The 17,327-nt window shown below is 35.2% G+C and overlaps 1 protein-coding gene across 5 annotated transcripts in view; it reads right to left on the bottom strand.

The window, feature by feature from the left end:
• The window catches only part of PLOD2 (procollagen-lysine,2-oxoglutarate 5-dioxygenase 2), a 100,670-nt gene that overhangs the window by 38,319 nt on the left and 45,024 nt on the right, over positions 1–17,327 (bottom strand). For all 5 annotated transcript variants that reach the window (XM_064586699.1, XM_064586718.1, XM_064586714.1 and 2 more), the window contains exons 3-5: positions 14,563–14,699; positions 3,927–4,090; positions 544–656 (exon numbers count right to left, since the gene is read on the bottom strand). In XM_064586699.1, coding sequence (XP_064442769.1) covers positions 544–656; positions 3,927–4,090; positions 14,563–14,699 — 414 coding nt within the window. The remainder of the gene's footprint in view (positions 1–543; positions 657–3,926; positions 4,091–14,562; positions 14,700–17,327) is intronic.

Below are 17,327 nucleotides of genomic sequence, written 5' to 3'. Positions count from 1 at the left end.
TAAAATACACTTTAAAAAACTTGTTTCCAATAATAGTACCCACAAATTATACAATTCAGTACATTTTAGAACTATATCAGTTCTAAACTATATCAGTTACATACAGTGAATTTATGAAACATTAACTTATATTATGTAAATATACTAAAAATATTCTCAAATTAGGGAACTTTGGTTCTACTTTTCTCCCAAGTTTCATTTAAATCAATCTCAGGAATGTTCTCTCAAGGGCCGATAACACAGCTATTGTTCCCTACATCCCCTCCTTAATAATAGAACTCAGATTTTCAGTAGGATGTTTCTGCTTGAAATAAAGGCCAACACTTACTTTCCATATTGTGAATAGCCACATAAATATGTGCTGGTCAAAGAAAAGTAAGAGAATTTTTTTTTTCTAAAAAGGTTAAAGAGAGTTGATTCAACTGAGATGGCCCTTTATTTACTATTCTGCTGTTAACTGCCTAGAATATGGATGCAATGGCTGGAGCTCCAGTAGCCATCTTAAACAAGGAGGTTATATTGAAAATGGGAGCTATTCCATACCCTCTTCAGTGGATCAATGTAAATTTTGGTGTAAAATAGCTGATCATCATCATTATCCTGGAGATTCCACTGTTGAACTATCTGGTTGATATACGGAGCATAACCAATAAATCCTGCAATATAATAGAGATTAGAGAATTTAGTAGTCAAAGACCAAAACGTGTATCTATTAATTTCACTGACCAGTTGCACAGAGTTGTAAAACCATTAGGCCTAATCCTTAGGTTGGAATTTTACAGCTCACCATGAAAGAAATGTTATTGAGAATCCTTTTTTTTTTTTTTTTTTTTAAGATTTTATGTATGTATTTATTTGAGAGAGAGAGAGAGAAACAGCATGAGAGGGGATAGGGTCAGAGGGAGAAGCAGGCTCCCCGCTGAGCCGGGAGCCCCATGTGGGACTCGATCCCAGGACTCCGGGATCATGACCTGAGCCAAAGGCAGTCACTTAACCAACTGAGCCACCCAGGCACCCGAGCATCCTTTGTTTTATATATAAACTATAATAGAGTGAGTTTTTACCACCAACTACAAATCAGAGACTCTTTTTGAATAAACACATTCCCCAAATTAATCGACACAAGAGAGGGAATAATGTTTGCCAAGGCTCCTAAGGGAAAAAGTTACTAGGAAAAGAACAGAGTAAGACAGAAGAATTTTCTTCCTGACCTTCTAAAATGCTCTTTCTTGGATCCTTTGGAGAGGATTCACTGTTTCTGGGGGAAAAAAAAAATCTCTACTACAGTGGTTTTAATGTCAGTGCCGGTGATGCTAACAAAATCAAAGGAATGTTGGAAATGTCACTGACTGCAAACATCTCAAAGAAATTCTATATCTAGGACATTTTGGGAATTTTTCCTTTCCTTGAACTAGTCATTATTGTACCTGTTAAACCATTTTCTGGCCAGATTTTGTCTGTCACAGTCTGGAGAAAGGAAGTCTAAAATTGGATTGTTCTCCTTGGCCTTCGAGCATAAGCATTAAATTTGCCAATAACAGCTGTCTATAAAAGACACAGACAACAGGATCATTTTCCCCCTTTTTCAATCTTCCTCTGCATTTCAGAAATGCAGGCAAGCTGCTATGTTTCACTGACATGCAATACTTTAGAAAAGGACCAATGTTACTCCTGTGAATTGAAAGAAAACCTAATTTTTTACCCTCAAAATTAAAATTTCCTCGTAGGAATAAAAGAATGAAAAGAAATAAGTCCAGGAATAATACAGTTACCTAGAAGAAACAAGACAAAATGAAAACATACTTAAACCAATCACTGGTTGCTCATTTTTGTTATTTTCATCAAATTAAAAAATCCTAAAACACTGAAAAATAGCGCATTTTTAATTCCTATGACCCATCTACGGTGATGAAAAGTATGTCCAAATAGTGACACATGACATTTTCCAATGGCTTATATTTCTGTTTTTCAAAAATTATGTTTTCTTATCCTTTTTATAAATCTATTTCAAAAATGAAAAGAAATTTTATCTATTTCAAAGTATGTGAGATCTATTTCATATGATTTATATTTTTTATTAAACTGCCATATTATTTCAAACTAATAAAGTTTATAATATTCTGAAATTTTCCTGATTAGGAAACATGTTTTCTAATGATAAATTTTTTTAAACTAAATGATATAATCATAAACAAAACTCTTGTCCCTTAAATAACTGTCAATATACCATTCATGAAATTATATAAACCTTTATTGAATATATTTAGATTTCCTAGCATCACTTTAATTACTATGACTACAGAAAGCAAAGATCATGTTTTGATGTCCTTATATGATCTCTTTCCCACTTAAAAGCACCTTTTCCTTAATTAAACTAGCTCACAAAGGCACTCACTTGCTAGTCTTCCGCTGTTTCCACAGCACTGTGCATCTGATTGAAATTTAGATTCCTGAATAGATATATCAGTATCTAGATGAATTTACATATGACATTTTACTACATATGTCATGTTTAGGAAAATTAATAAATGTAAAATAAAACTTCTCCCAGAGGTCCATAGCTAAATGGTTTTTAAACTATCTAGGACTTCAGATAAGTTAAAAGCTAGTCATGTGTTATTGAGAACCTGACAGTTTGGAAGTAGAAGTTGCACCAATCCATAAATGAGGGTTCAGACAGAGACGTCAAGAGTGGGAAACAATCTTAGGAGAAGCTTCATCAGCGCATAAACTGTAAATGTAAGAGGAAAAGAAAGCTAAGGTGATGAGGTCAGAGTGACCAATCTGAGAAAACCTAGGTTCTGACTTGAATGTGGAAGTAAAATCCAAAGGTGGTAGATAGATTGGGAGAAAAATAAAATGGTCAAGAGATCTCCCAAATGATAAACTGTGGTTATCTTGAGATGGAGAGAAAAAGTGAGCTGAAACCAGGCAATACAAACTGGAATTTAAGGTTTCAGAAGTGCAGTATTTATAATGTGCTGACAAAACTCCAAGGTACAATGACAGGAATGGGTTGCTAAAATATATTGCAGGTAAATAGAGCTGGAATTGAGGCACCTCAGAGAAATTATATTACTTGCTAAAGGTTTCATTTTTATAAGTGACTTGAGCAGAGCCTAGAATCCAAAAGTGCTGTTACCTCAAGTAGTACTTACTTGAACTAGACTGAATAGTATCAGTTATATACATGCAAATCACCCCCCAAAATTTGTTTTCCCAATGTGGCTTGCAATTTCCACCCAAATTGTTTTTCTAACATGTCCCCCATCCTATTTGGTTATATCTGCTGGTCATACGTTTACATTAATCCAGTCTAAGGAAAACATTTTGGAGTCATAATAATGTCCAAAGTCAAGTTTTATTTTATTTTTTGGAGAGGGGAAATGTGATAATTTGTTCCTTTAATCCATTATTAAAACTAATGCAGCACTTTATACCCACTCAGTGCCAAGCTTTTTGACTAGTGATTTCAAGACAAATCACTCATTTACTCTGATATATTTAAAATATACATAAAATTAAGTAATGCTTATTTTTATAGCTACATAATTAGTTCCCCCTAAGTAAGGGAACTTACTAACCCCATTATCCTAGAGCCAGAAAATTCTCAATGAAACTATAGTCAGAAGACTCGAAAAGTCACTTAAATTGGGGGAACATGGATTTTCCACTTATAATCTGGAAATAATATTTACACCACTTAGTTTTGTTAGGAGCATCATATGATATGACATGTGGAAAATCTTTTGTCAACTACAAAACCCACCATGGATTCTAAACTGATATAATTTTTTCGTAGTAATAAGATGATAATGGTTATTTAAAGCTTCATGTCTATAGTTACATATACCAAAAAAAAGGTTGTTTCATCAATCTTTATAATTTTCTGTGACTAGCATTAAACTCCTCTGCCAGTATCTTACCTCCTGAATTCAGGTAGCGTTTCCCAATGTGCACAATGGGATACTTGTCTGCTAGTCTTTTATCTGGCCACAGAATTCCATCTGCTGCAAACACCACTTTGTGGTTTGACTTTTGAAACTTTTTTAGAACTTCTTCTGGACCACCAGCAAATATGACATTAAAGCTGTTTAAAGAGCGGGGAAAAAGAAGTTTTAAAATACACTTGTCAGAATTTAGGCACATAAACCAAGAAATAGTCACTAATAAAGTTAGAATTCAGCATCAACCTAAGATTAATACCAATGATTTACAGAATACTCCAAACAATTTTCCCTCATTAAATTATATAGAATGTACTAAATTATTCATATTTACATTATATTGGCAAATGAAGTCCAAATAAAGATAACTTTTTTAGTACTAGTCTTAGTATCCCCCCAAATCAAAATGCTAAAGCAGTGTTGAAAGGTTAAAAAGTCAATAACTCACTATATAACTTAATAATAAAGACATAGTCATTGACAGAAGCTGCCATTATAACTGCCTAATGTTTCAATGTAATTTGTACCCATCCATTAAAATTTCTGAAGATTTCATTATCTTTGACAAAATGTGTTTGACTACTAAATGTCACCTATATAAATTTATATTTGAATCATTGTTTAGCCTAAAATCTTAAAAATAAAAGTGTTTAGACAAGTGCATCTTTTTAAAGCTCAATAAATTTGGGAAAAAAAGTCTAAAAGTTGACACTATAATGTCTATGGTTTCACTGATTTTTCTGGAGACATTATTGCTCATTGTTCATTCACAGAATGACAATGACTTAGCCAAATAGGAAGTGTAAAATCCACTACCTGATATGCTTCCACTCTGCAATAAATTCTTTATTCTTGTTACAAACACAAATTGTTTTGCATCCTTTTTTTTTTTCACATCAGAGTACCTCAAGTCCAAAAGTTTCTAAAGACGATAATTTATTGACCTAACATCCCAGGTAGCAAACAATAAGAATAAACTAATGTTCACAAATTCAGCACCAAGTCTTCCTAACAGCCGATAGTCCAGATGCACTGCTGGGATATGTGAGTGGAGGAGTAAGGAGGTGTCCCACATTCCTTTCCCAGCCACACTTGCTCTCAAAGAGCTTGTTAATATGCCAGGAGAATAGTACTGCATCAGGCAAGATTTAATAACTTTCTATATATGAATTATTTTATCAAAATAAAACACACTATTGCTCATCTTTATAAAAGTAAAAACCACACGAAGTTGTAAAAATTACTTTAGCAAGAATAGTGCAAGTTTATTCTTGTGGAAGAGATGCTAACTGAGCCTCCATATACATTCCCGAGCCTTTATTTGAATAATGGAATCCCCCTGTGTTAACCGGGCACATGGCCATCCTGCTAAAGACTACTCTGAAGCTAGATGTGGCCACATGATTAAGTCTGTCCAGTAGAATGTGAGTGGGACCGGTGTGCTTCTCTAATCTCCAGGTCCTGTACTTTAAAAAGAAGTTGCTTGCCCTCTGCTCCTTCCCTCTCTTTCCCTTTCATGGTGAACTACACCTCCCAAGTAAAAAATACTTGACATATACACACCCTCACCATATACTCCACTTCTGAATCTTAAAGCCAAACTAAGAGAGTTAAAATATTACTAATGTGCAACTAAATTTAGTAATTGTATCCAGCCAATTTTTTTTAAAAAGTAAAAATAAGGTTGGGATCAGAGAGACAGACTATTTCATTTTATATTGTTCTAGAGGATTTAAATTTTATGATTTGTTTTTTCTTCAGTTATAGAAAATATTACCTCAAAATTAAAACATATCTATATATACAACATTTTGGTACATAGCTTTTTCTTTCTTCCAGAATCAATTGGCAAGCTTCTGTTAATACTATTAATAACATAACCATAAAGAGACTCAGGACATACAATTTAAAGTCTGCTAGTTGGGTTTTTAATTTCAGTTCTGCCATGAGCTATCTGAGTAACCTTAAACCAGTTACTTAAACTCTTTATGTTTCAGTTTCTTTATGTAGAAAATGGGGGAGGGGAGAACTTACCAAGTTATTGAAAAAAATTAAAAATTAAGAAAAAATACATGGCACATTATAAATACCCAATGAAGCTAAAAATTAACATTATTGTTACCAGAAGAGAGAGACTGCAGTAATGGGAGAGGCAGGAGGAAAACTCACTTTTAAGTTTATACCAATCTGTAGTTTAAAATAATTTTTATTTTTATATACACATATGTGTTAAGATAAATTCTAAATCAGAAAAAATGTGTTCCAGGGCGCCTGGGTGGCTCAGTTGGTTAAGCGACTGCCTTCGGCTCAGGTCATGATCCTGGAGTCCCGGGATTGAGTCCCGCATCGGGCTCCCTGCTCGGCAGGGAGTCTGCTTCTCCCTCTGACCCTCCTCCCTCTCATGCTCTCTGTCTCTCATTCTCTCTGTCTCAAATAAATAAATAAAATCTAAAAAAAAAAAAAAAAAAAAAACAGTCTCTATTAAAAAAAAAAAAGAAAAAATGTGTTCTGACTAAAACCTCAAACTAATTTTTCCCCGTTGATTTAAAAAATGGAATTAACCTGACTACACAAAATAATATTTATAAAAATATATCAATTTCTTCTTTTTCTTATAAACAAGTACTACTTAACTCCTCAGTATGACCACTTTAGACTTCTGCCTACTAAGATAATCCATCCTCTTTTCTAACAGGGGTAATTTCCTTAAGACTACTAGTTGTTGATATATTCTTTTTAACATTAAAGATTAGGAAAGTAGACCAGTGTCATGGGTAATTGAGCCATAAGAGGCAAGGAAAATAAATCAAACCTTCTGAGACAGAGATTGCCCTGCAAGTTGCAGAAGAACCCCAATACATTGTCTGGACATGGAAAAAAGGGCTATATATTATGTCAGAGAATCACATGATTGGAGACTTGAGGCCAACTGGTTCAGAAATTTTGCAGGTAGCATTGTGTCTTCAGCGGTATAAATGCACATTTGGAAAGTGAATATTTTCTGTCTTTATAACCCTAGTGAAGGGGTACAGTATCTATGCTGTATGTCTCAAACTATTAGCAAAAGGCAGTAGCTTGAAAAGGAGGATTTGTAGCAACTTCTACTTTCATGACTTAGTAGTTTATAAGTATGCATTACCTTTATAACAAAAAAACCAATTATTTTAAAGCAAAATGTAAAGGCAAAAATTATGTTCACATAATTTAAGTAAGAATTTGACTGAATAAAAATTTAAGGTTGCTAAAACTTTCCCATCGTATTTTAGCGGCATTGTCATTTCTGTGTTTAAGTACTTTAGAAAAGTTCTCTAAATTGATTTAAAACTTTTCAAAGGGGAGAAAGTTTTTCTACTTAAAATTACTTTGGCCACAACAATCTGAATAATCAAATTTTTAAAAAATGCACAACGGTCACAAAAATAATTCTCATAGGAGTTTGGTCCATTTAAATATGAAGAATAAAATAAAATTTTCCATAGTTAACTCTGGTAAATATTCCTGGTCCTGCAAAAAGCATAAGGTCCCACCTTATGTGGTCACACTGAGTTCTCTAACAGACATGTCAGCGTTCTATCTCCAACAGGTCATTCAAATTTTACAAGTGTTTGTCCTTCTGTGTTCCCGGTTTCTGTGGCACCATCAACCACCCAGTCACGCAAGTTGAAAATCTTTCTTCCAGCCTTGCCTCCTTCCTTTTTTCTACAGCATCTCTCATCAAATATTTCACCAAATCCTATTGATTCCATCTACTTAATCTATTTAGCATTCAAATCCTCACCACTTTTTCTAGAAGACACTGGACAAGATTAATTCAAAAATCCTACAAGCCCCCACATTACCTACCTCCACCCCACTTCTGATAAGGACTGACTAATATAAACTCCTCTGGAAACCATTCTAGTTCCCAGACTGGATCAGTGGTTCTCAACTAGGTCTAGAGCAGGACTCTACAAATATTTACTATCTAGTCTTTTACAGAAAATACTTTCGGCTTTGAGGGCAATATGGTCTCCCTCGCAAGGACCCAATTCTGCTGTTGTGATGCAAGGGCAGCCAGAAGCAACTGACATAGCTGTGTTCCAATAAAACTATTTCTAAAAACAAGAAGTAGGCTAGACCATGGTTTACCAATCCCTGACCTTGGAATAAAGTCTAAATTAATCAGCATCACAATAATAACTTTCCATTAAATAACCTGTTCTGAAACCAGACTGAATTATTTGATCTGTCATCTGTGTTTACTCATAATGTCCCATCTGCTTAGCACATCCTTTCTCAATTGGGTCCACATCATTCACTCTTGAGGCCCATTTCCAGTCTCACCTCTTCTAAAAACTTCTAGTGGATCAGCCTAAATGGAAAAGATCATTTCCTTCCTTTTAACTCCCACAGCTCTTTTTGTTTCCCCTTTCATGAAACATTTTATTTCTTGCTCTTCATGCTTGGAATGCCTATCTTATACTAGACTGCCTGTTCTTCCTTCTTGGGCCAGATCCACATCTTTATTCATCTGTGTATTCCCCTAGCCTTGTATTTTGAAGATAGTCAGTAAATATTTGTTGAACAAATGAATGAATAAATAAATGAATGAATGAGTCATCCCCAGTCTTAACAAGAAGCAAAAGCTATTGGGTAGCCAGAAAAGAAAGCGACAGAAGTGTTCCCTAATTTTATTTATTTGTTCCTCCCCAATCCAACAATTTCTTCATCATCACTGACACAAACTTAAGCCAAGAGTTATAATCATCCAAACTATTAGCAGCTAGTGTTTAAAAGCTTAAAGTCTAATGAAACTGAAGCACACAAGTAGCAACACACCTGATGTTTTTGTCTGTAATCATGTCCTCACCTTAAATACGTATCTGTATTTCTATAGATAATAGCACAAACCAGTACTAGGGAAACCACTCTCCCCTCCCCCTGAAAAAACAAGCAGTTAAAACGGTCAACCAGAGGATGCCTGGCTGGCTCAGTCAGTAGAGCATGCGATTCTTGATCTCAGGGTCACGAGTTCTAATCCCACATTGGGTGTGGAGCCTACTTAAAAAGAATAAATAAATATTTTTTAAACAACATTGACCCAGTTGAACTTGCAAAATAAATTACAATAAAATCACAGTATAAAATGATAAGTTTTCTGTAAGAATTTTGAAGGAAGGGGTAGGAATTAGCTCTTAAAAAGTGGGTACTACTTTAAAAACTAAATATTACTGGGAGGCTTTTTCCTCCAAATGGTATAGACTTTCACTTCCTGTATAGAATTCTTACTGAGGCTGGGTAGAGGTAGGAGTCAATGAGGACACTGCCAAGCTGGAGAGTCATTTTCGCCAGACTGTTTTCTGAGTGGCTAATGCTACGTAACACCTAACGAAGAAGGCAGCCAAGACGGGAATGGTGGCAAGACATCAAACTGCTCAAGCTGCTAGCTACATGTGGGGCCACGAGTCACCAGCACTTGTTGTTTCTGGGTCAGTCTCCTTATTAGGAAAATAGTCAAAAGGTGGTTAATTAAATGAAAATTTCCCTCTACTTTTAAATAATAGTTACGTTTATCTCTGCAACATGAGAACTTTTAAATCTGACACATATTTAATACGCAGTAAGTATTCAGTAAATCAATGGGGGAATTAAAAAAACTTTTAAAAATCCTCCAAACTTGTGATTATGCAGCTACGACATGCTAGATACAACATACACAGAGCTATGGATAGAAAAACGTATCCAGCGGGCAAGATTTCTGTCCCACTCAGCCCTTTTCCCCAACTCCAGTTCCAACCACAGGGGCTAGCACCATATTTTGCACATAACAGATACTTAATACATGTTTACTCAAAAGAACAAACTTTAAGGAGTAGGCAATGTGGTCTGGAAAAAAAATTATATATATATATATGTTATACATTATATACACACACATATATTTGTACACATACATACACAGTCAGACAAAGTAATGCCATATAAGAGTATCATATATCAATCTACAGATAAATAGATAATACATACACATATACATATATATACATCCAATGCTTCTTTTGTATACAATTTATTTCTTCCTCATTCCAACATACCCACTAATATATTCAGTAAATATTAACAAGAACATTTGAACAATTTGAAAAAAACAAAAGTCACTCATTTCCTACATGATTCCTAAACATATTTCAGACTGTTCTGGATGAGCCAGAAGTCAGTACAATATATTTAACTGACAGCTAAGGATTTCAATCTTTCCTTCAAAAAAGGAAAAAAAGAAAAAAGCAATACTGAAACTAAGAACTCTGATGTATTTTGGCCTTCCTTCATACTAATATAATGAAATGTTGTCCATTGCTAATGAATAGGTTCTTTGTGTCTGCACACTTAAATTGTCATCACTGACAGGAAGGAGGAGTCCATCAAATAAATCTGCCATAGTTGGTTAAAATTATAGCCATCATACTTGAAAAGCTTTGCTTTCAGAAAATTTTTATTCTGTCTTCTGTATAAACTATATAAGACAACATAAAATGCAGGCATACTGGGTATGTAACCTGAACTATGAAAGGTATAAAATATTTATTTCACGGAATAAAATAGATAGGATCTGGTTATCTATAAAATGAATACACATAAATTATATTTATGACAATAACAATAAAATCATAAAAATATTTTTATAAACAATTACCAAAACGATTCAGTAAAACATAACCTTTGACAATTTTCTAAAAGTAAATGATTCTAAAGAGATTATGCCAACATACGAATTTTTTTTAACATCCAAACTTTTTTTTTTTTTTAAAGATTTTATTTATTTATTTGAGAGAGAGAATGAGAGAGAGAGAGAGAGCATGAGAGGGGGAGGGTCAGAGGGAGAAGCAGACTCCCTGCCAAGCAGGGAGCCCAATGTGGGACTCGATCCCGGGACTCCAGGATCATGACCTGAGCTGAAGGCAGTCGCTTAACCAACTGAGCCACCCAGGCGCCCACATCCAAACTTTTTTGAAGACATATTATGTCTTTCAAATTAGGTCTGTTCAGTTTTATTTGCAAAATTAGTATAATATGAGAATTCCTTGAGTGTGGGATCTATGTTTATCTCTTCTTTTGAAGGGTTAAGTTTAATGCCTGGATCATGGTTTGCTCAAGACATGTGTACCAAATGCAAAGCGAAAAATCTGTCCACTGATCTCACTTTCTCAGCAAAATAATATTTAGTTAGGAGTCAAAAAAAGAAACATTGGCCTACATCTGGAAGATCAGAAGCATCATTTTCATGGCTTCTGACAATCAAAATTCGTTTTTCTAATGATTTCAATCTTTGAGATTTAGAAAATTTGGATGCTTTCCTACTTTTATAAATCATTTTATTTCTCTAAATGAATGAAGAAAATCAATCTTTTAAAAACAGTTACAGGGCACTTGGGTAGTTCAGTTAGTTAAGCGCTGACTCTTGGTTTTGGCTCAGGGTTGTAGAATCGAGCCCCACATTGGGCTCCGCACTCAGCGGGGATTCTGCTTCGGGCTGTCCTCTTCATTCCTCCCCTACCCTCTCTCTAAAATAAATAAGTAAATCTTAAAACAAAATTAAAAACAGTTTCAAAACATCCACCATATTTCTCCTCTTGTAAGATCTATTTCTCGCTTTTTTTTTTTTTTTTTTAAAGATTTTATTTATTTATTTATTTGAGACAGAGAGAATGAGAGAGAGAGCACATGAGAGGGGGGAGGGTCAGAGGGAGAAGCAGACTCCCCGCCGAGCAGGGAGCCCGATGCGGGACTCGATCCCGGGACTCCAGGATCATGACCTGAGCCAAAGGCAGTCGCTTAACCAACTGAGCCACCCAGGCGCCCTATTTCTCGCTCTTTTAATGCAAGTTTCTGTTACCTAATATTTATTGATACCTTGCTATTTACACAGACAATATTTAAATCAGGTACATCCCCCAGATTCACTGTCTAGGAATAAGGACAATTGGAATCCAACATGATAAGTGAATGGAAGCTAGCAATATACAAGTGGTAAGACATATACATTAACAGAAAAGATTTGTATAACTAAGATTATTCCTGCGTTTTCAACCAGTATTACTTATCCTCGATCAATACCCCCAGACCAGAGCCAACTAGAAAACTACTATAATAATGGCTTTACTTTATATTCATTTTAATTCTATATCGACTTTTGTATTGTAACATTGACTACCATTCTAGTTTTTTAAGTTCAGTCTTCCTTACTGCTATCATTAGATAGCAAGAGCTTATAAACTGCAAAGTCAATTCCTTTATCTTACCTCAAAGTCATATAGTTAATCATATTTAAACAAATACTTAAATGAACTGAGGAGTCTCTATCTACCAAAATCCTTGGGTAGATATTTTCATAGAGGAAATACTACTTTTTGGTGAGGCCAATAACCAGCACCAAATATTTCTTTTAAATATTTCATATACTGGGAGTCTTTCAAAATGTAGCACATCTGCATTCTGATTATTGGCATTATATTCAACATCACCAAAAAAATAGAAATTTCTGCTCAGTCCAAATTCAAACTCAAATATTTATACCAACTTTATTTCTAATTACTTTTCTTCTAAAGAATTTTCTTAAGTCTAAAAGAAAAAGAATAAAAGAAATAACCAAAGTTTTTATTAGACATTAATGTGATACCCAAAAAAAGCATTCTACCACATGCTTATTTTGGGGTCTGGACTCTGCTGGTTTATAAATTACTGTATCTAGTACAGAACAGGCTTGTGGAGATATTCAATTTGTATCTAATTTACTCATAATAAAACACTTTCTGTTACATATTGGCCTATACATTATTCTAAAGAAAGAAAAAAAACCTGTTTACTATATAATAATAATTAGATCGGGCTCCCTGCTCAGCGGGGAGTCTGCTTCTCCCTCTCCCTCTCCTCCTGCTTGTGCTCTCGCACTCGCTCTCTCAAATAAATAAATAAAATCTTTAAAAAAGACTCTCTTTTCCTCGCCCTCTGCCCCTCTCCCCCCTCATATAAATCTTACTGTTGTCTTTTTTGTCAAGCTGGATCTTAACATATCATCTAAATAAACAAATGCAACCTCAAGCAGTTTTCAGATATCTCAAAGTGTCCCTTTTCTTAAGAGAAACAACTGGCGGGGCGCCTAGGTGGCTCAGTTGGTTAAGCAACTGCCTTCGGCTCAGGTCATGATCCTGGAGTCCCTGGATCGAGTCCTGCGTCGGGCTCCCTGCTTGGCGGGGAGTCTGCTTCTCCCTCTGACCTTCCCCCCTCTCATGTGCTCTCTCTCATTCTCTCTCTTTCAAATAAATAAATAAAATCTTTAAAAAAAAAAAGAGAGAGAAACAACTGGCATCTAATTAAATCAGTTTCTCCTAAGGCTAAATCTTAGATTGGGGGTGGGGGAGGTGGAATGGGGCAAGAGGGTAAAGGTAGAGGTTAAGAGGTTCTTCTGAAAACACAAAAGGAGGCTTGGGTGTCTAAAACCATTACTGGCATATATGTGGTAACTTTTACAAGGAGAATTTCCCTCAAAGTCAAAATCAAAACGTATGTGTGGCAAGTTCAAGCTGACCAAAATGGTTGTTTGAAATCCACGGTAATTTTAAACCAAAACATACTCAATATTTAATCTGAACAGTTATTATGAGCTTCCCACTCTTTTTTCAAGGATAAAAAAATATATAATAATAGATTCTGCAGAAAAATCCCTGGTACACAAGCTGACAACAGCTATCCCACATTTCATGTTCAAGAACAGGTTAGCTATAAGCAGAACTTTATTTCTTTCCTGGGAGACATTAGGGAAATTCTAAAGAAGCAAGTATACAGACCCTCTCAACTTTTAATGGTTGATGGCACCAGGACTTCATTATGTCTATTTTCATTTCAAAATTTATGCCTTTCTTACTTATATACTTGCATAAAAAGCATTACCCTTACTTTTATCTACAGTAATTTATGGTGTTGGATTTTCAAATTGAGGAAGAAAAATATAAGTAATCTTTCTGAAGTTAAGAGGAAAGCACAAGATTTGAAATGAGCAATCAAGGACAAAAAATAAAAAGGTAGAAAAAATGGAAGACAAGGTAGCAACCCCTAATGACTCATGATAACCTGACATTATAAAAACTTGCTGAAAGAAGGTAAAAAAGGACAGTGGACACTCAAAATTAAGTAGAAGGAAAGTAAAACAATATACAAAAAAAGATATTCACACATGAGAAAGGCTTTTCTTTTTAAAAAATAGGCTTTCTCATGTCTCACTTATAACTTCTCACGATCTGTTTCTTTCTGGTTGACCAGGATCCACTGAATTACTTTCCTCAATAGAAAAGCTCAACATGACCTTTCTTCCAACTCAAGTTAGAATTAAAACATGAATTTCACAAAAATGCTAGCTCATGCCATGTTTTCTCATTGTTGCTTACAGTAAATCATCAGATTCAATCCATTACATAATTATGTCAAACCACAGTTTTATAATTATGAGTAAAATCTACTTTCTAAAACAGTAATTCCTTGAGAATAAAATAATTTAATATATAATCTGCAAATATGAATTTTGACACTTTTAAAAAATAATTTAATGTAAACTTAAAAATCCATAAATTATTTCTCTTACCATTCAGTAAACAAAACAACCAAATCCTCTTGATTGGCATAATGTTCCATGATTTCTTTCATTAATCTCACTTTCTGGCCCCCTCCAATACTATTAATTCCAGCACCACCTCTCCACTCTTCTCCTTGACCAAGGACCTATAAATGAAATCAACATTTATCACTGAGCAAAACTCAAGTTATGACAGTATCATAAAAGCTAGAAGTCATCAGCAACTTGTATAGTATGACACAGTATCCACTCTTTAAACATTTCACTAAATCACGAAATCACGATGCTACAGAGAAAAACACTTGATGCATAGGTCAGGTCATGATTCTTCAATGTTATCCACCCCATAAAATGCCATTCCCAATTTTACCATTTCAAAAGTAGAGTCTAATCTAAGGAGATCAAGGGGTATGGGGGGGGGTACAGACAATATTTCTCATATCTTATTTCTATTTGTTCAGATAAAATGAAAAAGAAAATACAGAAACTTTCCATAACTTTTCAATCTGGCAGGAAATCTGCATGATGAACACTGAAAGCTCAGTAACTCCTGGACAGGGCCCTTAGGTGATTTTCCTACTGAACCAAGTGGGTTGTTCAAGGAAAGACAGAGAACATTAGGTCAAATGTCACCTACTTTACCTTATAAATCTTACATTACTCTCAATAGCTTAATAATAATTTATCAATGCAAGAAATTGCCTAAGCACAATTAATCAAAGCTAAACTTATAGGTGTTCTCCTCACTGTTTGCCTTAGGCTCCTCAGTTGCCTCCCACATTGCAAGTGCATGGTAACACTAGGCTGCTTCCATAGTTTGGTGATTGTAGATAATGCTGCTATAAACATAGAGAGGCATGTATCCCTTGAATTAGTGTTTTTGTACTTTGGGGGTAAAAATCCAGTAGTGCAATTACTGGGTCGTAGGGTAGTTCTAGTCTTAATTTTCTGAGGAACCTCCATACTGTTCACAGTGGCTGCACCAGTTTACATTCCCACCAACAGTACAAGAGGCTTCCTTTTTCTCCACATCCTTGCCAACACTTCCTGTTCCTTGTGTTTTTGATTTTTGCCATTCTGACAGGTATGATGTGATACCTCATTGTAGTTTTGATTTGCATTTCCCTGATAATGAGTGATGCTGAGCATCTTTTCATGTGTCTGTTGGCCATCTGGATGCCTTCTTTGGAGAAATGTCTGTTCTTGTCTTCTGCCTATTTTTTATATTGGATTATTTGTTTTTTTGGGTATTGAGTTGTATCAGTTCTTTATATATTTTGGATACTCACCCTTTATCAGATATATCATTTGCAAATATCTTCTCCCACTCAGTAGGTTGCCTTTTAGTTTTGTTGCTTAGTAGAAAATAAATACTATTAGCTCCAACATCACTAAACACTGAACCAAATATAAACCTGGCTAGCAAAGCCCACGGGGCTCCTAGCCTCAGATTCTCTAGTTATTACTTTATTACCACCTCTACTGCAGATTGGGGATAAACGCTACCAAGAAAACTCAAAACTGATGTGTATCTGGATTCATTCTGGGGCTAGTCTAGGAGAATTATTAATTTAGTAGAATTATTAGTTTTTGCCCTAAAAACTGGCCTCCTCTGACCCTGTGATTTGTAATACTTCGACTCCAAAACCCTTCTGGATTTTTCCAATATCACAGTAATACCAGACTCAGCCACATCCAAGAGCCTACTCTGTGCAGTACAGCATGCTAAGCTCTATTCTCTATTTTCTTTCCACTCCATCAGTGTGTCAAACTTTAGTATGCATCAGAATCACGTAGAGGGTCTGTTAAAACACAGACTGCATTGGGCTGCCTGGGTGGCACAATCTGTTAGGTGTCTGACTCTTGGTTTCAGCTCAGGTCATGATCTCAGGGTCCTGGGATTGAGCCCCACAACAGACTCTGTGCTCAGTGAAGAGTGTGCTTGAGATTCTCCCTGTGCTCCTCCCATTCGTGCTCTCTCTAATAAATGTTTAAAAAAATACAGGGTCCTACTGTGTCTGGCAGGGTCCTACTGCCAGAGTTTGTGATTCAGTAGGTCTGATGTCAGGCTTGAGAATCTCCTTTCTAACAATTCCCCAGATGATGCTGATGCTGGTGGTCTGGGGCCCACACTTTAAGAACTATTGCATTTCATAATTGGGAAGACAGCAAGAGTCACTCAAATGGGCTTGGTCCAAGATTTGACATTTCATAGCTATATACCCTGGGGCAAGTTTTCTTTACCTAGAAACAAAGTAATATCTAACATATATGGTTTCAACAGCATACAATATATAAAATTCCAAACAGCTTCACATATAAGGAACATCCCACACTCTCCCCAGTCCAAACTCTAAAGATCCCCTCTTATTAGATTTCAGCATTATTCAGCATTATTTTACCCTGATTTCTCTGTTACCTCCACATGCCTCCTATCAGTACATATTACTATATTTTTCCTCTATCCTAACAAACTTCTAACATATTTCTCATTTATCCTACATTGAACATCTGGTTGTTAACACTAGATCTCTTTTCCAGCACAGTTTAGCCTCTTTAATAGCTGTTCTATATTAACATCTGTACCTAGTCTCCAAGGGGCTATGTAAGTGAATACTACCTTCTTTCTACATTACATACTAGAACAGCTCAGTTTTTCCCTAAGCAAAACAGTCTTCCCCTCTTTTTTTTTTTAAGTTGTTTTTTGTTTGGTTGGTTTGGGTTTTTTTTGAGGGGGGGTAGTTTTTTTTTGTAAATGTTCAGTTTGTTTGTTG

The sequence above is a fragment of the Mirounga angustirostris genome, unplaced genomic scaffold (assembly GCF_029215605.1).
Source record: "Mirounga angustirostris isolate CCGP_5_RB_7025 unplaced genomic scaffold, mMirAng1.0.hap1 SCAF_1, whole genome shotgun sequence".
In the NCBI taxonomy this organism is placed as follows: domain Eukaryota; kingdom Metazoa; phylum Chordata; class Mammalia; order Carnivora; family Phocidae; genus Mirounga; species Mirounga angustirostris.
Note: the sequence above shows the minus strand (reverse complement) of the source record. Positions and strands in the feature narration are given on the sequence as shown.